The sequence below is a fragment of the Rhinatrema bivittatum genome, chromosome 1 (genome assembly GCF_901001135.1).
Source record: "Rhinatrema bivittatum chromosome 1, aRhiBiv1.1, whole genome shotgun sequence".
NCBI classification, from domain to species: Eukaryota; Metazoa; Chordata; class Amphibia; order Gymnophiona; family Rhinatrematidae; genus Rhinatrema; species Rhinatrema bivittatum.
Genome location: NC_042615.1, coordinates 9973699 through 10000039, shown reverse-complemented (window position 1 = coordinate 10000039; position 26341 = coordinate 9973699). Strand labels below are relative to the sequence as shown.

Here is a 26341-nt window from a genome sequence, read left to right as displayed (position 1 = left end):
GTGTCTTTTTTGCAAGGTTTTGTGTTCGTTCACAATGTGCCTGGCAGTGCTGTTGTTACTGTGAGGTGACACCAGAATTTGAAAATATCTTTTAGTATGATGAGCTGTAAGGGAAAGATCCAAGCTCCATTGTTTGGAGGAATTTCAGTGGATGCACAGAGTTACAGAACTGGAGGTGCAGGATTTATATTGACATTCTGTCCCTTCCTATATATTCCAGACTTCACTCTCATAGCCATATAGAATTAGTTGAATGAGGCTATCAAATAATTTTATAGTGTGAAACTGGCCAGCTTTTTAAAATTACGCAGAAGACCCTTTGGACTTTTTTATTAACACCAAATATTCAAAAGCTGTGTCCATCAAGCTCATATATCTCATTAAAGAGGTAAATTGAATAACACAATAAATGAAGCGATAGTTTGAGTTCCTTGTAAACCGGGGTGATATGTATTCTATACAGGAACTTCCGGTCTAGAAATACCATAAATAAATAAATAAATAACTTAATTTTATTATTGTTACTCATAAATTATAACAATAACATTAATCTTGGAATATTATATATTTTTAATATAAATGAGAGGTTTTCACAAGATAGGTTGTGTCATGAAACATTTTGTTATGTATATATTTAAGGAAACATACATAAATTGTCGAAATACATTTCGTTCGTTTAACCTTTAACCTCTGGTTTGCTAGTAGACTGAATTACTGTGTCCCGAAATTATGTTTGTCTAAAAAGTGTGTCACCAACATGAAAAGTTTGGAAAGCTCTGCCTTAAGCAATGTGCTAATTATAACAAACTTCTAGTTTTATAGACGGCATCCACTGCCACCTGATGCCGTACGTGTGAGCAAGCATACAGAGTGAGTACTCTCGCTGGCTGGCACTAACCTCCTTCAGACCTGCCCTGATCAACAGCTGCAGGGGGTCAAAGGAGTCATATTAAAATAATCTGCACTAAGTGTGAACATAAAAAGGGGGAAATGATCTCACTGATGCAAGGCGTCCTGGGATGCTGAACAGAGGGGATTTTGGTAACAGGAATTGAGAGGAAACAGAGGAGAATAGCGAACCTCTAACATTAATGCGCTTTATGCTTGTAGCAATACTTCAACAATATCCATTCTCTCTTTTATTAATTCAAAATTGTAAGTGGAACCATTCAAAGATGTGTTCATACCTTCACAGCTAAAAGTGCGTTCAGCAGAGGTCCATACAAGATGATATGGGAATCCGGGGAGAGCTCGAGTTCCACACACAGCTTATCTGGAGGAAGTTCTGACGGATCAACACAAAGTCGTGGAGACGTTACTGGGGAGGAGATGACTCGCTCTGAATTCTTCTGAGATGGTCTTAGTATAGCCAACATCGATTCTTCCATTTCTGACACTTCAGGAGTAAATGAACATACAAAGGATAAATAGCATATAGTGGACATATGGTAACATAAAACATGGCTCTTGGGCCAACCTGCTGCCTCGGTGGCAGAGCTGCTCACAGCCATGTGCAGGGACCTGGGTCTCAGTCTCAGCCCAGGTCTCCTGCTAGATGCAGCACGGGGAGGGAGAGTATCCAGCCAGGGAGAGTATCCAGCCACCTTCAGCATTCATCCAGGATCCTCAGCACTCATTCAGCCACCTTCAGCATTCATCCAGGATCCTCAGCACTCATCTAGACACCCTCAGCACTCATCCAGCCACCCTCAGCATTCATCCAGCCATCCCACGCTTTCAATCAGCCAACTCAGCATGAATCTAGCCTCCCCACCATTCATTCAGCTAAGGATCAGCACCGCCACACTACATTAATCATTTTTCCCTCAAAGAATACTTCCACAAGTCTTCACTTCCTTTACGTCTCAGAATATCATCTGCTGGCAAATCCCATCAAAGTGTTCTCTTTAGTCCCATCATGATGCTTGCATACCCGATACATACATTGCACCACAACATCTGCTACAAGACTAAGCCTTTGCTACGATATCAACCCATAACTCGCAGAAATCTAACTCCGGTGATGATCTCCCCCTTTATGCAATTACTGGGGCTGGCCCTCTTCACTTTAACATTTTTCAATGCCCAGTCAATTACCAAAAATACTCACATCCTTCACGACTATCTGCTCGATGCCAAACCAGACAGCTGTGCCATCACGGAGACCTGGCTAAAGCCATCAGACACAGTCTTAATAAATCAACTTCCTACACAGATATATGATATCTTCTCCTTACCCAGAAAAAAGAAAAAAGGGGGAGGTCTTCTCATAGCTGCCAAAAAATCTCTTAACCTCACTCTTCAATCTATCAATATAATTCCCAAACTGGAGATAGGGTTTTTCAAATCTAAGTCGCTCCAAATCCTCCTCACTTACGCTCCCCCGGACTTTTAGAACAAGACGCCTCTTCCATGGTGGAAATCATAGCCAAATACCTAAAACTAGATTCTCCAGCCATAATCCTTAGAGATTTTAATCTTCACATCGATGCCAATCCTCGATCTTCTAACTGCGAAGTCTTCCTATCAGCCCTTTCAGACATGGGCTTAAAACAACACATCAACCAACCCACACATAAAGCAGGTCATACCCTTGACCTTATCTTCACAAATTCCAACCTCATTCCACTTTCACCACCTCTATGCCTCCCGGTTCCATGGTCAGACCATTTCATGATCACCTCCACCATTAAGTCATTGACAGGATCTTCTGCTCCCCTTCAGGCGACCACTTTGTACTACAGGAAACCATGTCCTTCAGAAGACCTCGGCAACTCTCTAATCAAAGAACTTCCTAATCTGGATCTATCTAACCCCAATTCTGCTATTATCTCTTGGCAAACTATTACTGAAATGATAGCCAATGACTTATTCCCACTGTCTAAAAAAACTATTGATCCTTCTCGAAAAAATAAACAGCCATGGTTTTCTAAGGAGCTCTGTACCCTGAAGCAAAACCTAAGACGGAAAGAAAAAGAATGGAGGAAGAACCCCAACCCCCACTCTCTAACCATATACAAAGCCGCCCTCCACCATTACAGAATGACAACGCTTCGAACAAAAAGATTTCTATGCCCACAGTATCCATGATATGATATTCGACGCGAAGGCTCTTTTCTCATACGTATCAGAACTCACCAAAACTGCTCCCTCTACTATTCCAGACGATACAGCCCAATCGAAAGCCAATGATCTGGCCTTATTCTTTCAGAACAAAATCTCAAAAATCCTAGCTAAATTACCTGCCAGCCCAAACTCACTGTCTCTGGATACCCTCCACCGACCAAACACAGACATAAGATTGGAATCCTTTGATCCTACCCACACTATAGAAGTAGAAAATCTGATAAAAAGAATGAAACCTTCGACCCACCCTCTGGACCAAATTCCATCCAAATTTCTGATTCTCATACCAGAATACATCTCCAAATATCTAGCTGATATTATCAACTGTTCCCTCTCACAAGGAATATTCCCAGACGCTCTCAAATCGGCCACCCTTAAACCCATACTCAAAAAAACGAACTTGGATCCGGATGACCTCAACAACTACCGCCCCATTTCAAATCTCTCGTTTGTAGCCAAAATCATGGAGAAAATTGTAAATAAGCAGCTTTCAGATTACTTGGAGGACCATAATATTCTACACCTGTCACAATACGGTTTCCGAAAAGAACACAATACCGAAACCCTCCTCATCTCACTCCTTGATCAAATTTACATCGGTTTTGACAAAGGACAATCATTCCTCCTAGCCCTTCTTGACATCTCTGCAGCTTTCGATACTGTAAATCACAATACCCTACTAAACCGGCTATCAGATATAAGTATTGCAGGATCAGCTCTTAGATGGTTCGACTCCTTCCTTAGCAACAGAGGCTATAAGGTTAAAATCAACAACAAGGAATCCTCACACACTAACGCCCCATTCGGAGTTCCCCAGGGCTCCTCCTTATCGCCCACCCTGTTTAACATCTACATACTCCCTTCTCTGCCATGTATTCTCAAATCTAAAGCTTAAGTTCTATATATATATGCAGACGATGTACAAATTTTAATCCCCATATCCAAGTCACTGGACTCAACACTCAAATTATGGAATTCTCATTTACAAACGATCAACCATCACCTTTCAAGCATTAACCTGGTGCTCAACACTTCCAAAACTGAACTATTGCTAATCACCCCAGAAGGCAGTCCCTTTAATAACCAACTGCATTCTAACGTACAAATATCCCACGTCCGAGATCTTGGAGTCATAATAGATAGTCCCTTGAACTTAAAGCAATTTATAAAACATACCACACGGGAGTGCTTCTACAAGCTTCAAGTACTCAAAAAACTCAAACCGCTCCTATTCCATTACGATTTCAGATCTGTCCTCCAAGCCATTCTTTTCTCCAAGATAGACTACTGCAATTCCATCTTGCAAGGTCTACCGGCTTCTACTATAAAACCTCTCCAGTTGCTCCAAAATGCAGCAGCGAGAATTTTAACAAATACTAATCGGAGAGCGCATATCTCCCCCATTCTAAAAAATCTTCACTGGCTCCCAGTAAACGTCAGGATCCTTCATAAATCACTGACAATTATCCACAAAAATATTCACCATCAGACCCCATTAGATCTTTCACACCCTCTCAAACTGCACTCGATGACCAGACCCTTAAGAGATGCCTACAAGGGATCCTTACATGTTCCCCCAATCAAAACTGTACACCATTCAAATATCAGAGACAGGACATTCTCTATCACAGGGCCCTCCATCTGGAACACCATGCCTCCGGACCTCAGGCAGGAAACTTGTCTACTAACTTTCAAAAAGAAACTAAAGACACGGCTATTCTGCCGAGCCTTCCCCGCTACTAGCCCAACAGCCTGATTTAGAACTTTCATATTGCTTATGTAAATAAACAAACGCTAATCATGCTCACAAGTCATCATGAGGTTGGCTCCTTGCCTCCCTCCCATATTCCATTGTATATAGTAATTTATCTTCGTTCTCCCCCTCTTTTTTTCCTTCTCCCAGTTAAGGCATCCTTGTTATAATGTAACTTTATGCTCCTTTAAATTGTTACTTGTTGATTGGTTGGTTATAGTTCTGCTTAGTTCAACGTAAACCGAGTTGATTTGATTTGTATCAAGAAAGTCGGTATATAAAAGCCTTAAATAAATAAATAGATTGTGCAACAATGACATCCAGTGACTGGATTTAGGGCCCGTGATGGTAGAGCTCCAGGACTGTTGGGAGGGGATATGAAATAAGGAGAAAACAATTCTCAAAGTACTCCAGATCCCAGCCCTCGTTCCCAGTGAGCTGAAAACTGCTTGGAACCTGACCTTTACGAGACTCCTTTCTGCCTTTGCTCTCATATTCCTGATGACTCCCTGAGCTGTCTATAGTATTTTTCCTTTGAATAACCTTGTACAACTTGCCTCTACTTCCCCTCCGGGCTAACACTTCGTTAAACTGCTCATTCCACTCTACTCTCCCCCCTTCTGCCAACACTCCTTTTCGAAACCTATATTTGCTACCCTAATGTTTTGTCGAAAATCCTGTAACTTTCCTTTTGCCTACCCAGCTCCCTAACCAGTTTATCGACTATATGCCATCGAACCTTGTAAATTGTTACTCTGTTTCTTCATTAGTTTGTTAGTTTCTGTATACATAGTTATTGTTCCCTGTAAAGGCATTGCCGAAAAGTTATAAGTTATTTGTAAACCGATATGATGTGCAAACGGTTGTCGGTATATTAAAAAATTCTAAATAAATAAATAAATATTAAAGCACACAGTTTGATGATCATAGACTAGTCCTTCTCCGGTATGTCCTGGACTCTACCCTCTAGCCAGGCTATTTCTCGGGATATCCACATGCCAATGCGACTGGCTAGGGGGTACTCCAGGACCAACTTGTAACTACCCGGTGGGCATGCAGGGGCCTTCTGGTCCTTACGGAAGTAGTTTAGGATTCCAACACAGCATGAAACTGAAGAAACTCAAAGTTGACTGCTTTTCATTCTTAGTTTTACGGAGCTTTTCCCACATTGTTTTATGACAGATTGTTCCACCTTCATCCAAACCCAGATATTTGTTTGCACATTCCTGTTTCTGATCTTTTATACTGCTGTCCTCCATGAGAGAGGTTTTCAATTGATACGCATGCACACACAAAAGAGCTGTAGGGAAGCCAACAGGAAACTCAAACCAAACAGCCACCAGCGCTCGAGTACGGTACCAGAGAAAGAACGGCAAAGAGGCAACAGCTTATCCAAAAAACCGTCCATTATTATATGTAAAATGTCTAAACTCCATGGCAATCACCAAAGTGCTAAGGAATCAGAGGAAAGAGCTGGACACCGAAAAAGGGCACAATACTATTTCATGGGCAAGCCACTGCCTCTCCTTCCTTCCTCCTCTCTCTTTCAGCCTACGTGGCTGCTTGCTTCCAGGTCCAATCCATCCCCAAAGATATGAGCCCCTTCGAGGCAAGAGAAGCCAAATATCAGGTCACAAGCAGACACGGTTCGGGGTGCCTTTCTTCAGAAGGGCATGAGAAAGAACATTGGGAATGCACGGGAGCCGGCCTGCACGCTCCATCATCAAGCTCCTCCCATCCATCTAGACCTCGCGCCCTAGAACACATTTATTCCCACTCACAGCAGCCTTCCTTCTGCCTGCATGGCTCCTATTTCTTCCAATGGGAAGAAACATCTTCTATTTGCCTCCCATGGAAAATCACAGAAACCAACCCATGACACAGATTTTTCCTTTGATTCCAATCCCTTTTTCTACGAGGGAAGGAAGAGGAGGCCAGTGCCATGTGCAGAACCCCAGAGAGCCTGCAGAAGGTGTGTGGCATGGAAGCGTTACAAGCATGTGGTTCTCTATTAAATACGCCCCGTGCGGAAGCAGATATGGCACTATTTCTATCAGGCTCTTATTTATCCAAAGGACCCCAAGTGTGGAAAGCAACAGTAAATGCACAACAATCCCACACTAAAGACTGCTGAGAAGAAAATAATTTATCTTAAAGGGTGACCATCATATCATGCCTAAAGGTGCAAAAAAACAAAATCTATGGCGATCATAGAGTATAATCATTAGTCAGTCTGGCACATAACAGTCTCTTATATTCTGTCTTTTTATGTTTGTAAAAACCTTTACAGCCACTTAGCTTAAAGTCTCAAAATGAACACCACCCCCTGTCACTGGCAGAGTTTTGAAAGCCTTCAGATTCTGCATTAGGAGCGACGGACTAAATGATGAACTCCGAGATGAGTGGCCTCTGCTCCTGCTTTCTATTGCTACACTAAACACCACTTTATTTCTCTGACAAGTAACAGGATCATGTTCAGATTTATAAGGAAACACTCACATGACTGTTTCAGCTGTTCGTCCGCCTTCTGAGGATAAATTGGATGCCAGGTATAGTCAATTGTAAGCATCACACTTGGCACAGTCCAGCACTCCACCCAGTCAGGTCTTTCCCAAAAGACAAAATAAAACGTGCTTCATTAAGACAAATCTAAACAGATAGAGAGGAAAACGTTCAAAGCTCTTCTGCCTGGGTAACAAGCTTGCAGGCCGCGTGTACTCTTGTCGGGAGAGAGAGAGAGGCGTTCCCCTGGACCTGCTTGGGTCAGAAAAGGGAAACGGCACACACAGGCACTGGAATTCCAAACGTACGGGCGCTGTTTCGCTCCTGATCAGCCGCCCCCACCAACAGGAACGTGCAAAGCACACACCTATATACGCTCTGTTTGCCAGCTTTCAACAGGGAGGCAATGCCATATGGTTTGCCTTTGAAAATTGGCCCAAAATGGAAAACTGTTAGAGCAAAGCTCATTAGAGTGGCTCTTGAAAGAGTACATATCTACCTTATAAATGGGCTCTGACCGACGGCCCGCAAATGCGCAGTAGAGAGCACATCGGCCAGAGTTTGCCTGTTGACAAAAATGGCGCTGGGAGGACCTGTAGCGGCGGCGGCGGCGCGCGCCATCCGAATGGGTTGTGAATGAGCTGGGAGAGGAGGGGATTGAAAGAGGGGAGAGGGAGGGAGGAGAGGGTGAGGTGAGAAGGAGTGGGAGGAAGAATAGAGGTGGGAGGGAGAATGAGAGGGAGGGGAGGTGGAAGGGAGAATGAGGAGGAGGTGGAAGGGAGAATGAGGAGGAGGTGGAAGGGAGAAGGAGGGGGAGGGGGAGGGGGAGGGGGAGGGGGAGGTAGAAGGGAGAGGAGGAGGAGGGGGGAGGGAGAATGAGGAGGGGGTGGAAGGGAGAATGAGGGGGAGGTGGAAGGGGGAGAGAGAATGAGGAGGAGGTGGAAGGGAGAATGAGGGGGAGGTGGGAGAGGGAGAATGAGGGGGAAGGAAATGGACCGAAAAATTTTTTTTAATGTAGCCCGTTGTTACGGGCTTAACGGCTAGTATATCCTTAAATTACATTATTTTTCAATGAATGTGAATAGAAGAAAGCCCTTGTTGTATTACTCAGTGGGTAGCATATACAATTCATATCGCTGGTTCTTAACTCAGTCCTCCTGAGCCACCTGGCCAGTCAAGGTTTCAGGATGTCCACAATAAATATGATGTGTGAAATGATTATACACCAAATTAAAGCGGAAGACGTGGCACTTCAGTTTCTTAAACAAGGCCAGCAGACAACATAGGGAATTAGAAAAGGTACAGAGAAGGGCAACCAAAATGATAAAGGGGATGGCACAGCTCCCCTATGAGGAAAGGCTGAAGAGGTTAGGGCTGTTCAGCTTGGAGAAGAGACGACTGAGGGGGGATATGATAGAGGTGTTTAAAATCATGAGCAGAGTGGAACGGGTAAACGCGAATTGGTTGTTTATTCTTTCAAAGAGTACAAGACCAGGGGACATTCGATGAAGTTACTAGGTGATACATTTAAGACAAAAGAGAAAATATATTTTTTTTACTCATCGCATAATTAAACTCTGGAATTTAATGTGGAAGGATGTGGTAAAAGCTGTTAGATTAGCTGTGTTTAAAAAAAAGATCTGGACATGTTCCTGGAAGAAAAGTCCATAAACCATTATTAAGGTGGAGCTGCAGAAATCCACTGCTTATCTCTGGGATAAGCTACATGGAAAATATCCACCTTTTGAGATCCTGCCAGGTACTTGTGACCTGGATTGGAAACAGGATCCTGGGCTTCATTGGCCTTTGTTCTGACCCAGTATGACAAATCTTGTGTTCTTATGAGTTCTTTAATGAAATAACAAAAGTGGTGGATTAGGGAGATGCTGTAGACAATGCCTACTTGGACTTCCAAAAAGCTTTTGATGCTGCTGCGCATTAAAACGCAATAGGCAAGCTGGACAGTATGGGAATGAAGTAGGAGTAGCCTAGTGGTTAGAGCACAGCTATGACCCAGGAGAGCAGGGTTCAAGTCCTGGTGTCACTCCTTGTGACCTTGGGCAAGTCACTTTACCCTCCATTGCCTCAGGTACAACCTTAGATTGCAAGCCCTCTGGGGATAGGGAAATACCTACAGTACCTGAATGTAATCCACTTTGAAGCGCTGAAAAAAGTAGAATATAAAAATCTAAATAAAATAAACTGTCACACAGGAACGAGGTCCAGGAGTAATCATCTCAGACGACCTCAAGATTACTAAAAAGATTCAGAGCCTGTGACACAAACCCCTTGACATGTACTTACTGGGAGAAAAAAGGAAGATGGGACAAGCACACTCTCAAAATATTTGATGGGCTTCAATGAAATACAGAAAGGGGATATTTTCCATAAAAAAAATTTGAAATTCAAGGCCAAGGGATCATAATGTGGCATTGCAGGGAGGAAGGTGTAGAGGAAATATGAGAAAATATTTCTTTCCTCAGAGGGTAGCTGACGCTACGGAGCTGATGGGATTAACTACACTTAAGACAGGCACAGAGCTGGTAAGGATTATTGTCCAAGGCGATGGAGAGATCAGGAGAGGCCATGGGGACGGGAGCTGGTGTTGGGTTAGGTAATGGGAATTTGTGTGTTCATTGATGCAGGTGTTAAAAAAAAATAACTAGAGAGCACGAGTCTCAGTGTGGGCAGTTATTTATTATGCTGCATATGCATCTTATGCAAAATACCTACTGCATATGAATGTAACGTGCCTTGAGCCATCAAAAGAAGAAAAGTATGAGCTAAATATTAAATTGTGGATATCCTGAAAATCAGACTAGCTGGGTAGTCCTTGAGGATCAAGTCAAAAATGATTTATTTATCTAACATTTTTATATACAGATATTCATGTAAAAAATTACATATCACTTCGGTTATATGTAATTTTTTTTAATGCAATATTCAAAAATATGTACATTTTTGAATGCATAATGAGTGATATCTCACTCATGCATTCAAAACAAATATATTTTATTAGTACCATAGACTTGTCTAATTTTGCTTTTTCACTGTGAATTTATTCTCTAACAAACATACAATGAAAATAAACTGAACATTACCCCAAAAATGTCTAATAAATCACAACCATATGCAAGCCTAACATCACTCATTGCTGCTGCCTTTGTTTTCCTCATGCTAAAAGGCCACTCGATAGGAGGGAGATGCATGTATGCAACTTGTTCTGTTGCCAACAACAATTCGCGACATCCACTTAGTTAAACCCTTCTCTCGCCCCTCTGCTTTTACACTTACCCTGCTTTAGTAAGGTTTCTCCACTTTGCTTTGCACGCTCGCTGGCCATTGTTACTCTCAGCCGAGATGCAGGACTCAGGAGTTGTTTTGTTGGGGTGGTCATCCTTAACCAGTGTAAGGAGTGAATATTTACTAGGATGGCAATCTGGCAGGAGCAAATGGAGATCCACATCTTCTCCCTGCAAATATCCGTAATAAACAGGAGATGTCTTGAACAGAACTAGCTTGTTTAGGATCTTAGGGGTAAGTGGTCCGTATCATATACCTGTTGACCTTGGGCACGCCATGCTCCTTCCTTTATGGGAGTGGGAAAAAAAAATCATGTACCTTGTTAACGTTCCCTGGTAATAATCCATCTTTCAGCAAATGCACAATCACCACCAAGGTTCCTGAATATTGACAGGTTTTTCCATCTAAGCATTAAGTATAAGCAGATATGGATGCCTTAGAAAGCTGAAATCAATGGGGATGTGCATTCGTTTGTGGCGAAATAGGAAAGAGACAATATTTCCTATTTCGTCGCGGTTCAGGAGGCCGACGAAACTAAGACTAAGAACTAAACTAAGAAACTAAGAAACTATGACTAAGAATGCCTTATGTCCGCTGATTTTTGTACTTTGTACATTGCTATTTATGTTTATAGTTATGTTTATAGTTTTTGTTGTATCTATTTAGTGATTTATTAATATCGCGTTGCCTTGTCAGTATTATACTCTCCCCCTGTTTAATGTATTTAATCTGTTACATGTAAGGGCTCCGCCCAAACGTTAATTGTATTTTTCTGTTTTATGTAAGGGCTCCGCCCAAAAGTTCTTGTTTTTTGTGAACCGATGCGATGTGCGAACGGATATCGGTATAGAAGAGACATTAAATAAATAAATAAATAAATAAATATAAGAAAACCCACAAAATTTCATGTGGTTTTCTTATCGGATTACGGGGTGGGGGGGGGAGAAAGGGCACAAAAAAAAAAAAAAAAGACTAAACCCACCCCAACCCTTCAAATTTAATTAATTGCAACCCCCCATCCTCCCGACCCTCCAAGATTTGCCTGCCCACCCCCCCCCCCCCCCCCCAAGACTTACTGAAAGTCCCTGGTGGTCCAGTGGGTTCCTGGGAGCGATCTCCCCCCTCTCGGGCTATCAGCTGCCACTAATCAAATGGTGCCGGTGATTTTTTGCCCTTACCGTGTGACAGGGGCTATCGGTGCCATTGTTCGGCTTCTGTCTCATGGCAGGAGCAACGGATGACCCATGCCATTTTTTAAGATGGCGCCGGCCATCCCTTGCTCCTACCATGTGACAGGCCGGCCAATGGCACCGATAGCCCCTGTCACACGGTAAGGGCAAAAGGCCACCGGCGCCCATTTTGTTTACTGGCAGCGGACGGCCTGAGAGTGGGAGATTACTCCCGGGACCCCCACTGGACCACCAGGGACTTTCAGTAAGTCTGGGGGGGGGGGGAGGTTTGCAATTAATTAAATTTGAAGGGTTGGGGTGGGTTTGGGTTTTTGGTTTTGTTTTTTTTTTTTTGCAATTCCTGTTGTAAATCAGGGTGGGTTTTGGGCTTCGGTTCGGGGGTAGATGAAATAAAATCTGCCAGATCCGCGGGAAACAAAATTTCCCGCAGTGGGCCGATAAAGATAAATTAGACTACTGTAATTCCCTCTTGCTTGGTCTCCCTGCAATAACTATCAAACCCCTGCAGATGGTCCAAAATGCCGCCGCCAGGATACTCACAAACTCAAATAAAAGAGACCATATCTCTCCCATACTTCAGTCACTACACTGACTACCCATCAAATTTAGGAATTCCTTCAAAGTCCTCATGATGATCCACAAGGACATCCACAACATCGCCCCGCTCAAGCTCAGTTTTCAATGCCGTCCACACACGTCAGACAGACCAGTCAGGAGAGCGTACAAAGGCTCCCTGTATGCCCCCCCGGGCAAATCTTCGCTAAGAAAACGAGAATTTTCAACAGCAGGGCCCACTCTATGGAATACTCTTCCACCAGATCTATGGCAAGAACTTAATCACCAAACCTTCAAGAAAGATCTAAAGACATGGCTCTTCATGCAAGCCTTCCCGGAATCTCAAGCTCACTCCGACGCTTCTCGAAGGACATGGACTAAGGCACGAGGATAAACTGTTCACACTCCACTCTCGACACAGCCCCGGAGGACTCATCGGGGAGCCCCCTTTTTCCTCTGTTTCTTCCTCCCGCTCAATCCCACCTTTTGACCCTTTCCGCCCGACCTACCCCGCCCTCCAATTCTACCTCCCTTTTACTCCCCCCCCTTACTCCCCTGAATCCTAGTTTCAAGGCCTCAGTCTTTCACAATATTACGGCATTAACATCTTATAGTTACCAAGCATTCAGTTTATATGATTTCCATTTGTTCCTTGCATTCTCCCAATATTCCCTTTATTCTGATGCTCTAATATTTTATGTAAAAAATGTTCACTGTTCTAACGCCTTATGTTCTATGTAATCGCCACTTGCGACAGTTATGTTACACTGTAAACTGGTATGATCTGTATACTTTACAGGAATGTCGGTATATAAGAATTCAAAATAAATAAATAAATAAATAAAGGCCGAACCAAAAGGTTCAACCGAATCACATCTCTAGAAATCAACTTTTTAGTTTAGTTGTCACAGTATTTTATTTGCTTACGTTGTTCTACTATTGAACGTATGCTTTAGCGATATTTACTCCTGTGGTGATCAAGCTACATTGGTTACTAGTAGAATTCTGAGTTTTGTTCTTATGTGGATATTCCAAGCTTTAAAGAGGAGCAATCCAGAATATCTGACCATCTACGTTCTTATGTTCCAGTGCTTTCACTTAGGTCATCACAAGATGGTCTTCCAGTGGTTCCTTAGTTTAAGGAAATAAAACTAGTAGATACTCAGAGAAAAAGCTCTCTTGCAGGGGGCTCCTACTCTGAGAAACACCTTGTCAAATTAGCTTTGGAATTTCTCAGATTCTCTCTCTTTTAGGAAATACGTAAAAATGTGGCTGCTGGAGTCCTGATGTTTTATTAGAAACAAGATGACAGAAAGAGACCACATGGCCTATTTAGTCAGCCCCTCCCCACCCAACTATTTCAGCTTTACAATCCTTGCCATTCCCTCAGAGATCCCGTGTTTCTCCTTCGTTTTCCTGAATTCAGATACTGTTCCAGTCTCCACCACCTCCATGGAGAGGCTGGTTCCATGCATCCACTACACTCTCTGTAAGGAAATCTTTCCTTAGATTACTCCAGAGTCTACCCTCCTTTCATCCTTATCTCAAGGCCCGTTTTAGAGCCTCCTCCTCCTGTGCATGGAAACCTTGGAGGCATTAAACTATCTCGCCTTTCCTCTAGGGTATCCATGTTTAGATCTGTAAGTCTATCCCCATATGCTTTAGAACAAAGACCACTGACCATGTTAGCAGCCTCCCTCTGGAGCGACTCCATCCTGTTTATATCCTTTGAAGGTAGGGTCTCCAGAGCTGTACTCAGTATCCCATGTGAGGTCTCACCAGGGACCTATACAGGGGCAATATCACCTCCCTTTTTCCTGCTGACCATTCCTCTCCCTATGCAGGCAGGCAGCTTTCTGACTTTTGCCATCACTTTATCCACCTGTTTGGTCATCTTAATATTATCAGACACAATCACCCCCAGATCCTGCACTTCCTTTGTGCTTAGAGGCATTTCACCTCCAATTTCGTACCTCTCCCTTGCGTTTTTGCATCCGAAACGCATTGCTCTGCATTTTTTAGCTTTAAATCTTAGCTACCAGTTGCTAGACCCCCTCCTCATTTACCACAACTTTCTAGCTGTCTACCCTATAGCAAATTTTGATATCAGCAAAAAGACAAGCCCTTCCTAACAATCCTTCTGAAGCCATGATGATTTATTCTTTCGATTTATTAAGTTCTGCTGGTTTATATTTTTGTCGTTACTAATTGATGGTTTTAACCTCTACTCCCTTGTCTTTCTTACATGCCAATATCTAGTGTCTACAGATCCAATTCTTTTATAATAATCAAACAATAGGAATATACATTTGTAGAGGTCACAGCTCCAAAGCACTCTTGAAAATCACTCACCGTGTGGAACTGTAATGCTGGCCTGCCCAATCCAGCAACATTTAAAAAATATGTACATCATCAGACAGTGCAGTACTTCCCCGGATCAGACACGGACCGGGATTACAGAATTAAACTAGCAGCTGGGCTCTGTCTGGTTGGCAGGCTACAAGGACTGTAATAGCCAGAAGCCCTAGCAAACGCAGCTGCTTCTACCTGGCAAGCTGCCAATACTGTAATTCGATGTTTTAGCGGAAGCACAGGAACTCGCGTAGCTGGATTTACCTGGCAGGCTACGCAGGAGTCCCTAGGGAGCTGTACTGCTCTTGGTAGCTGTTTAATGATGACAAGGTTTAGTGGTTAGATGTGAGAAAGGAGGCACATTTGGTATGTATTAAATAGGGCATCTCTCATGAGTAGAGGGGGAAAAGGGCGAGCCAACCCTAACCCTTCTTCATCTACTCACACCCCCACACTTGCCTCTAAGACCCAGTCGGGGATGTAGCAAGAATTCAAGGTGCTACACTGTGCCTTTAGTGGCCGTATTTCCAGGGAGAGGGGCTTCATAGTGGAGGGAAAGCGAAATGAAGAGGAGGTATGGATGTATCACCTGAGATACTAAATTACTGCAAACTGAGATACTAAATTATTGCAACAGACTCATTCAGACTTAACAGACCCAACAGACTCATCCAGTCTCCAGCAGCACTCATCCAGTCTCCAGCAGCACTCATCCAGTCTCCAGCAGCACTCACCCAGCCTCCAGAAGCACTCATCCAGTCTCAAGAGGCACTCATCCAGTCTCAAGAGGCACTCATTCAATCTCCAGAGACATTCATTCAGTCCTATCTCCAGAGGCACTCATTCAGTCCTGTCTCCAGAGGCATTCATTCAGTCTTCAGCAGCATTCATCCAATCTCCAACGACACTCATTCAATCTCCATCAGCACTCATCCAATCTCTAGCAGCACTTCCAGTTCAACAGCTCTCATTCAGCACCGATCCAACCTTTAACAATAATGCAATACCGCCCACGCACCTACAAATCACTCATCCCAATCATGATTTCCCCCACTACACAGTTCCTAGGTCTATCCCTATTCACCTTAATCCTATTCAACGCCCAATCGCTCACCAACAAATCTCTGATACTCAACGACATACTACAGGACACAACCCCAGACTTTTGCGCCATAACAGAAACATGGCTCAAATCCACAGACATCGCACTCATTAACCAACTACCAACACAGACTTACGATTTCTTCTCCATCCCAAGACAAAAAAAAAGAGGAGGGGGTATCTTCCTAGCTGCTAAAAAATCCTTAAGGTTCACATACCACCCCATCAGTACAGCTACTAAACTAGAACTAGGATTGTTCAAATCAGAACATCTCCAAATCCTGCTAGTCTATGCCCCTCCAGGCTTACTAGAGTCAGACTCCTCACCTATTATCGAAACTATAACTTTGCATCTCAATCTGGACTCCCCTGCTATAATCCTGGGCGACTTTAACTTACATGTTGACAAAGTCCCCCTTTCAACAAACTGTGAAGCTCTCCTCACCGCACTGTCAGCGATGGGTTTCAGCCAACAAATCAACAAACCCACTCATAAAGCAGGCCACATGCTCGATCTCCTATTTACAAACTCTGGTATTTCTCTTACAAAACAACCAAATTGCAAAAAAGTCCCATGGTCAGACCACTCTCTAATCTCCACCAGCTTTTCTTTACCTCGATCAGACTCTAACCTCAACTCAAGACCCGCTTTCCTATACAGAAAACCTTGCACCTCGGAACAACTCAGCAAACTTCTAACCTCTGAGCTACCACTCATTGATGTCTCTACACCCAACTCTGCCCTCCAATCCTGGTCCAAAATAACAAAATCTATAGCAAACACTTACTGCCCACTGACAACCAAAGTAAGGTCTTCTAATACATCTAAACAACAACCCTGGTTTAATGATGAACTACGAAAGCTCAAACAACTACTTCGGCAAAAAGAAAGAAAATGGCGCAAAGCCCCTTCACCGGCCTATCTCTCTGATTACAAACGATCACTCCATCTATACAAAAGTACCACGTTGAAAACCAAAAGAGACTATTATGCCCGGAAGGTTCATCATCTCATCTTTGACTCAAAAGCCCTATTCGCCTTTGTTTCAAGCCTAACCAAACCCATCACTCCAGATATCCCACCCGAACAAGCCCAGACTAAAGCAGACGAACTGGCCCTTCATTTCAACAAAAAAATATCGGATCTCCTCAATCAACAAATTCCAAACTCTACTTCTCCAGATAACACATTTTTCCCCCAAAACAAAGACATCCAGCTAAATGCTTTCGAACCCATAACAATCACAGAGATACAAGCGACGTTAAGGAGAATGAAACCGTCATCTCACCCATTTGATCAAATCCCTTCTAAAATGCTTCTTCTCATCCCTGACACAATAGCAAAAACCCTAGCAGATATCATAAACTGCTCTCTAGCACATGGTATCTACCCAGATGACCTAAAAACTGCCTCAATCAAGCCACTACTAAAAAAACCAAATCTAAATGCATGTGATCCCAACAACTTCCGCCCTATTTCCAACCTCCCTTTCATAGCCAAAATCATGGAAAAATTGGTAAACACCCAACTATCCAACTACTTAGAAGACCACAGTATTCTGTCCCCAAACCAATATGGTTTTCGCAAAGCCGCAAGCACAGAAACGCTACTACTTTCACTCACGGACTTCCTCCTCTCTGGTATTGATAAAGGCCAAGCATATTTACTAATCCTCCTCGACTTCTCGGCGGCCTTCGACACCGTCAACCACTCCCTCCTTCTAAAACAACTGGCAAACATTGGTTTAACAGGTGCCACATTAAACTGGTTCAAAACATTTCTAGGAAACAGAGGATATAGAGTCAAAATTCACAATAAAGAATCCCAATACCACCCATCTAATAGAGGGGTGCCGCAAGGTTCATCACTTTCACCCACACTCTTCAATGTCTACCTGCTACCACTATGTCAATTACTTACAAAATTAAGCCTTAAACACTTCCTTTTCGCAGACGACGTACAGATCGTGATCCCCATAAAAGAATCAATCTCAAAAACAATGGCATACTGGGACACTTGCTTATTAGAAATTAAACTTCTCCTCAACAGTCTAAATCTTGTGCTCAATGCTTCAAAAACAGAATTCCTGCTCATATCACCGGAAAACAATAACATACTTCCAAAACCACCCACACTCCTTCAAACAGCCCATGTAAGAGACCTAGGAGCCATACTAGACAATCGTCTCAACCTCAAACCATTCATTAATCAAACCACAAAGGATTGCTTCTACAAATTGCATATTCTGAAAAGAATTAAACCACTCTTCCACGCTCAGGACTTTAGAACAATCTTGCAAGCAATAATCTTTTCCAAACTTGATTATTGCAACTCGTTACTACTAGGCCTCCCAGCTTCTTATACTAAACCTCTACAAATGGTTCAGAACTCTGCAGCCAGAGTCCTCACAAATTCCAGGAAAATCGACCACATTTCCCCTATCCTCAAAAACCTCCATTGGCTACCAATCCATTATAGAATCATGTACAAAACCATCAACATCATATACAAAACTATCAACCAACACACGCAAATCGACCTACAAATACCACTTAAAAAATACACTTCCGTCAGACCCATCAGGGAATACTACAAAGAGTCACTCCAAATTCCAAAGGCCAAAACCTTCCAACATAAATCTTTGAGTCTCAGAGCCTTCTCTTCAGCAGGTCCAGCTCTCTGGAACTCTATCCCACCAGATTTGAGACAGGAGCCATGCTCTCTAACATTTAGGAAAAGACTAAAAACTTGGCTTTTCAAAAAAGCATTTCCAAGCCCTGAATAAAACTTCACGCAACAGCACAATTGGATCCAAATTCTCTGTCATATTTATTCATATTCTGTGTCATACTTAGCCTTCTGGTTACGTATGTTCCATCTCACAGTGATGTACCGCCACATTTATTCGCATAGTCTTATTTACTCATCTTGCTAATTTTTTACATTAATTGGCTGAAATGTAAATATTGCTCTGTTCTTTTCTCTCCCCCCTTCCAGTTCCAAGTTAATTTTTCCCTGTTTTATTGTAACTTTCTCACATCCTTTTTCTGATTCCCTGTATTTAAAGTTCAAGGTTTTTATTGAGAATATTGTTTACTACGCTACGTTATGCTTTTCACACTTTGTTAATTGTAAACCGGGTTGATGTGATGCCTGTCATGAAACTCGGTATAACAAAAACAATAAATAAATAAATAAATAAATAAAACCTTTTTGGAACCAAATCAAACTTCCAAAGTGGGCTCCTACCTCCCATACAGTGCTGAGCACCAGTCCAATTCTGTGTTCCTGGACTTCGTTTACCTGTAAGCTGGCGATCTCCAGGATGAAAGGAAGGAGTCGGAGATTAAAGTTGGCAAAGACAAAGGTGGATCATGGCAGGTACCCAAACATTTAGTGAGATTAAGGACATCTGAATTCAAAGCTTCTCATTCAGTTGTAAGAAAGTGCATCTTTGCAAAGCAAGGCATTTCCTCAGTCCCCATCAAAACATTTTTCTTAATTATTTAAATTTTCACTCAAAGTCAAAGGGTGAAAGACCTACCCAATCATCTAAACTGTTACAACTTCCAGGAATCGTGGAACAGCCAAACGTTTGCCTTAAGGCAAATCAAACTCGCTAGTAAAGAACAAAAAACGACAGGCGCATACAGCAGGATAAAGATGCTCAGGTTTGCCCACGGCAGCAAAATCTTCAGCACCAACTCCGAGATACACAACAGCTGTAGGAGTTTCAACTGACCCCCCCCCCCCTCAAGAAATGAACTGGGTCAGATCTCTTTGCAGATCCATGGCAGTGTCAAACCTAAGTCAGCAAGCAATACTGCAGTAACTTTTTTGCCTGCTCCATTATAGCCAATATCAGAGTCTGCTATACTGTAGCACCAAGATTAAACAAAACAAGGATTCTAGGAGAAAGATAATAATCTGGAAATTCAATATTCCCCGATGACTTTTTTCCAGACATCTGTAACGTCCACTTTAAAAAATACAGCTGCTGGGCCCAGTTCATTTCCCAAGTCCAGCTGCTGCTCTCTGGCCCAGATGCTGCAGAAGCATCATTCCTAGTTCTCTGTGCTGGAGAAAGTGGAAGAGCCAGCCATTACTCCCTGGTGACCCCTAGCAGCGGAAACTAGGAGGAAACGGTGGTCCGGGGTTCATGATCAAAACCCATCACTGCAATGGCTGAGCTAGCAAAGGGTCGAAGAATAAGGGGAATGGAGTGGCCTCCCAAAAGAGGCCGCTCCGATAGGGCGGGAAGCCCAGGGGAACAGGAAGAAACTGAAAAAACGTGAACAAGGATTTCAGCTTCTGATACTTTTGAAATGGTTATATTCCAGCAGTAAAGACATAATAGAAAGGAGAATGGAGTGGTTAATGTACTTGTACATTTCTGAAGAGCTACACCGGGAATGGAATACAGTGTTGATGCATTATCAAACAAAAGCGCTATTTTATCCATCTGTAGTGTGAAAACAGACAATCATATGAACCTTCAGTAGGCAAACACAAATCTCCACCATTTATTAAGTTATTTATACGGACTCTCTGAAAACAGGGTTACACTTACTCTTAGAGAGAGCCTGGTGTTGCATGTAGTTGGGACGAAGTCAGTGAAAGGCAAAGAGAAATTAATGTTTAGCGTTTCTCCACAGGCTGCCAGATACACTGCAAAGAACAGAAAATACCCAAATCAAACTAAAAACAAAACAAAAACAATCACTGTAAATGAATTCTGCATCCTTCCACCTGATCTTATGATCAAGAGGAAACCTTCACACACATTCACCCTTCTGTCTCTCTTTTCCAATTTCAGTATTCCATAGTGTGTTTATAATTTGAAAGCTTGACATTTTGCGTGGGCGTAATACAAGGCTTCAACAACTTGCATATGTTTCATTTAATGCAGTACAATATAAATAACTACAATTCACAAGCAGTGAAGACTGAGTGTCAGTCGTGTTATTACATGTGCAGGGGAGCAAACCCAGTATGTCACCAACTGAGGAAGCAACTTCAGAATTGCAAAAAGCTTTTGTCTTAAAATATTCATTAGCCTAATAAAAGAAATCATCTCTACTCAACTACTTTGTTCCTATTCTCTCTGTTCCTCTCTTATCTACCAAAATAAATTCCTCCTCATTTTTCAACACCTGCCACCTTTTACTGCAAGCCCTCCAGATGACTAGATTTAGACTACAGTCATGTCCTGCTGGCTGCTCTTCAATCATGCCAAGTCCTACCGTGTCCTTCAAGCCCCCACTATTTCCGTGTCAAACACACGCTGTATAGCTTCCAATGGCTTCTGGTTTTCCATCACATTTTAAAATTCTCTTCCTGGAGGGGCGGAGGAGAGCTCGGAGGAGCAACAGAGCCACCAGTGCGATGGCTGTGTAGTCTGTTTGCTCCCCTGCCCATTCTTAATAACGTTTACATTCAATTTAAAACATCCTGGAAAACAGCAAGCCAAACCTGTCAGTAAGCACTTTCTACATATGCAACCAGTCCATTACAAAAAACATTGGGCACCTCCCTGACAACACTGAGCACAATAAGGTTGGCGTTTAGCTCTGTAGCCAGCATAACGCTATGCATTGAAGCCTAAAAGTTCTCTTATAGTCCTGGTAGATCACAAGCCTTTTTGTCACTTGTCTACAGCGTTCCCTGAGTGTTTCTTTGCATACTTCGACTAGGATTCAAGGCTATGCTTCTTGAGTAATGCCTTCCTTCTTGCTACTCTATTATACAGGCCAGATTTGTGAAGCGCTTGAGATATTTTTGTCACATGCACTCTTTGACGAGTCTTGGCCATGGAAGCTTCTAGCTCTTTCAAGGTTGCCATTGGCATCTTAGAGGCCTCTCTGAGTCTCCTTCTTGCTCGGTCAACCAGTTTGGAGGGACAGCCTGATCTACGCAAAACATTGGTGGTGCCATTCACCTTGTACTTCTTAATCGTCTTGACCATAATCCGAAGGATATTCCAGGACTTTTCCATTCTTTTATACCCAGAGGATGTGCCTTTCCATAACTTTGTCCTGGAGCTCTTTTCTTTGGTGCTCATGGTTGGTTCATTCTTTGAAATCTACATTTATTCTGTCGCCACATGAATCAGAACAATTTAACAAAGATGGACCAATTCGCTTGGTGTGTGCTTTTGAAGGTGATCGGTTACACCAGAGCTTTAAGTATTTAGGATTGCTACAGGAGGACAAGGTAGGTGAACACTTATCCAACCAAGCTAGTCCATGTTTTTATTTCTACAGAATTCTGGAATATGCAGTACTTCCCACTTGGCAGCTGTAGATAGGATGCATGGATAGATGGAACAAATACTGTTTGAATGCATTTTACCGCTGGCTTTAAAGCAACAAAAGATAAACATTTTGAAAGGAGGTATAGAGTTTCTTTAGCCACATCTCTGCAAATGGCAGCAAAGTCTAGGCCACCTAATTCCAGATATTAATAACATCAGCATTTTGCATAACAGACAATAAGGCTTATAATAATCTAACTCCCTATACAGAGCCGGGGCTAATCTAAAACCAATATAAAGCAGGTAAACTTTCAAAGAGACACAGTCGGGGATAACTCTTGGGTGAATGACTGTTTCTCTGCCAGTACCTCCCAGATGTCCTACTACCAGAATTCAGCATCTTATTTTTTCCTGTAGCTTCCAGTCCACCCCCTTACCTTCCCAGTCCCACGATTGCTTACTTAGCTGGGGCAGTCCAGAAAGCAGCTCCTAAAATAATGTCAAGTATACAGTGTAAGTGCTAAAAAAAAGAAATCAAAGCATGGAGATGGGGATAATTTTCAAACTGTTTGCTCTCTTTTTACCCGTGGGCCTCCTATCACTTTTCAAAGTTAAGGTAGGTGCATAGCAGTAACACAGCAGACAAAGAGCATCCGACCCATTGGTTACCAAGTTCCTAGGTACTCGCCACTTGCACCTGCCTTCTTTGCAGGTACATTTCTACCAGAAAACACAATCTACTTGTGCACTTTTCCTCCCACAACCAAACACAAGCCCTTTTAGCTGCACCGAGGAAGGGCAATTCTCAGAGTCCATTAACGCAGGGAAAATGACTTTTACTGGCACTGCTTTGAAAACCGCCCTTTTAAGGACCTAAATATCCTGAGAAAGAAAAGGGTTTGAGGGATAAAACAGCCATTAAAATGCATCAAAGGCATAAAGTGGCAAAGATTTTTCCAGGATAAGAAGTTCCAGATGCAGCACTAACTCACAGAAACAATTCCTCAAAGAAAGAGATAAACTATGGAACCACTTCACACTGGAAATCATCAGAGTATCAGAAAGCATGGGATAAACCCAGAATATCCTTGGCTGAGGAGAAATGAGAGTAAAGTCTAACAGAGTCTGCAAAAGAAAAGGGAAACACGAAGACTAGATGAGTCTTGCATTTTTGATTCCTTACCATCTTCCATGTCACCAGCTACAAGCCTGAGGCACAGAGTCTGTAACTTTATGAAACAATTTGAGTGGTCAGGGGAGCTATGTTATGGCTGAAAAGATTTTTTATGCTTAAGAACATAAGAAAATGCCATACTGGGTCAGACCAAAGGTCCATCAAGCCCAGCATCCTGTTTCCAACGGTGGCCAATCCAGGCCATAAAAACCTGGCAAGTACCCAAAAACTAAGTCTATTCCATGTAACCATTGCTAATGGCAGTGGCTATTCTCTAAGTGAACTTAATAGCAGGTAATGGACTTCTCCTCCAAGAACTTATCCAATCCTTTTTTAAACACAGCTATACTAACTGCACTAACCACATCCTCTGGCAACAAATTCCAGAGCTTAATTGTGCATTGAGTGAAAAAGAATTTTTTTGAAATATGCTACTTGCTAACATGACCCCTAGTCCTTGTAGTATCTGAAAGAGTAAATAACCGATTCACATCTACAGGTTCTAGACCTCTCATGATCTTAAACACCTCTATCATATCCCCCCTCAGCCGTCTCTTCTCCAAGCTGAAAAGTCCTAACCTCTTTAGTCTTTCCTCATAGGGAAGCTGTTCCATCCCCTTTATCATTTTCGTCGCCCTTCTCTGTACCTTCTCCATCGCAATTATATCTTTTTTGAGATGTGGCGACCAGAATTATACACAGCATTCAAGGTGCGGTCTCACCATGGAGCGATACAGAGGCATTATGACATTTTCCGTTTTATTCACCACTCCCTTCCTAATAATTCCTAACATTCTGTTTGCTTTTTGAGCCGATGATTTCAATGTATTATCCACTATGACGCCTAGATCTCTTTCCTGGGTGGTAGCTCCTAATATGGAAACCTAACCGTGTAACTACAGCAAGGGTTATTTTTCCCTATGTGCATCACCTTGCACTTGTCCACATTAAATTTCATCTGCCATTTGGATGTCCAATCTTCCAGTCTCACAAGGTCCTCTTGTAATGTATCACAATCCACTTGTGATTTAACTACTCTGAATAATTTTGTATCATCTGCAAATTTGATTATTTCACTCCTCGTATTCCTTTCCAGATCATTCATAAATGTATTGAAAAGCACCAGTCCCAATACAGATCCCTGAGGCACTCCACTGTTTACCCTTTTCCACTGAGAAAATTGACCATTTAATCCTACTCTCTCTTTCCTGTCTTTTAGCCAGTTTGTAATCCACGAAAGGACATCGTCTCCTATCCCATGACTTTTACTTTTCCTAGAAGCCTTTCATGAGGAACTTTGTCAAACACCTTCTGAAAATCCAAGTATACTACATCTGCCGGTTCACCTTTATCCACATGTTTATCAACTCCTTCAAAAAAGTGAAGCAGATTTGTGAGGCAAGACTTGCCCTGGGTAAAGCCATGCTGACTTTGTTCCATTAAACCATGTCTTTCTATATGTTCTGTGATTTTGATGTTTAGAACACTTTCCACTATTTTTCCTGGCACTGAAGTCAGGGTCACCAGTTTATAGTTTCCCCGATTGCCCCTGGAGCCCTTTTTAAATATGGGGGTTACATTGGCCACTCTCCAGCCTTCAGGTACAATGGACGATTTTACTGATAGGTTACAAATTTTTACTGACAATCTGCCCCTTTCTTTTCTGTCTGTGTTGCCTCATATTCGCACTATTCTTCCACTACAACATTCCTCTCCCATCCTCACTACCAGTATTCACGCTCTCACTGTTTGCAGCCTTCATTACTGGAACCCTCCTTAGCTACCTCTGTCTCACACACACAGATACACAATCTCTCTTTCTCCACTTCAGTCAATTGAAAACACTTTATAAATTATATACAGCAATGGGACTCTTAGCGTAAGCTATGGTGACTGCCATTGCAAAATCTCTCACTGAATCACCTAGGGAATACAATTCCACAAAGTCCCACTCTCGTGCCTGCTCTCCAACATGAAAATCACGGAACTTGTGAACATACCTGCCTGAGCTTCAAGTAAACAGACTGTGAAGCAAAACAAACAATTCTTTTTCTTGGCAGCAGCAGATCATTCTGATCCTGACCACGCTGAAAATCACCTACTTGGATCATTCACAGGGGGGAAAAAAATCATTTGGGTTTCATAACTTGTCGTGTGTTCCTTCTTACCTAAGGGAGCTAGGGAAAAACTATAGCTCATGAACCTCTTCATTTTTATATATCGAGGCTACTGTTTTATTTAATTCATTTATACATTCTGCAATTTCAGCTTCACAGGATGCAGGAGACTGCTCAATCCAAAGGCCTAGTGCCAGGTGAGAGTGGATCCAGACACCAGCAGGAAGCCGGCACACTCATGCAATGGGATCAGCCAGTGAAGTCCGACTGGAGCTCCTCCTTCTGCTGGGCACTGTGAATGCACCACTCAAGAGACAGGAGCAGAAGCAGGGCTCAGGTAGGTACAGAAATGCATTCAGCCCCCTGTAAGAGGCACAGACCATGGCTTTTAGCCAGTGGGCAGATGTTGCTGTTGTACGGTGGCTGCAGGCGCTGCCTCTGCAGAATCCCCATGGCCTGGCTGGCTCGAGAGGCCCAAGCCAACTCTGGGAACCTAACTCAGGGTTTCCGATTTTTAAGCACAGAATTTTGGACTTCAGATTCCTTCATGAAACAGAAGAGACACACTCACCATTTTCCTGCTGTTTAGTGGAACAGTCAATCCAGTTGTGCTGATTTGCTGCCCAAATCATTTCAAACTGATAAAACATGATTTTTATATTCCAGGTATATGGAACAAATGAGAAGATATCAGGTGCACTGTCATTCGACCAGTCTTGAAACAAATCTAAAAGCAGAGAAACGTCAGAGAGGGATTAACTGAAATCCATCATCCCAGAAAGGATAAGAACAGCATCCTCACAACCCAAGAACCCAAATAAATGTGTTTCCAAGCGATACGAATCAACACTTTTATCAATTTTCTCCACAACAACTTTAACTTAAGTAATTCCTAAAACATTTCCATGCATTCA

The 26341-nt window shown here is 42.6% G+C and overlaps 1 protein-coding gene across 1 annotated transcript in view; it reads right to left on the bottom strand.

Annotated features, from left to right (window-relative positions):
* The window catches only part of KIAA1109 (KIAA1109 ortholog), a 590259-nt gene that overhangs the window by 431998 nt on the left and 131920 nt on the right, over positions 1-26341 (bottom strand). The window contains 5 exon segments of the mRNA XM_029584454.1: positions 1188-1396; positions 7379-7485; positions 10676-10854; positions 20454-20551; positions 25999-26154. Of these exon segments, the coding sequence (XP_029440314.1) occupies positions 1188-1396; positions 7379-7485; positions 10676-10854; positions 20454-20551; positions 25999-26154 (749 nt within the window).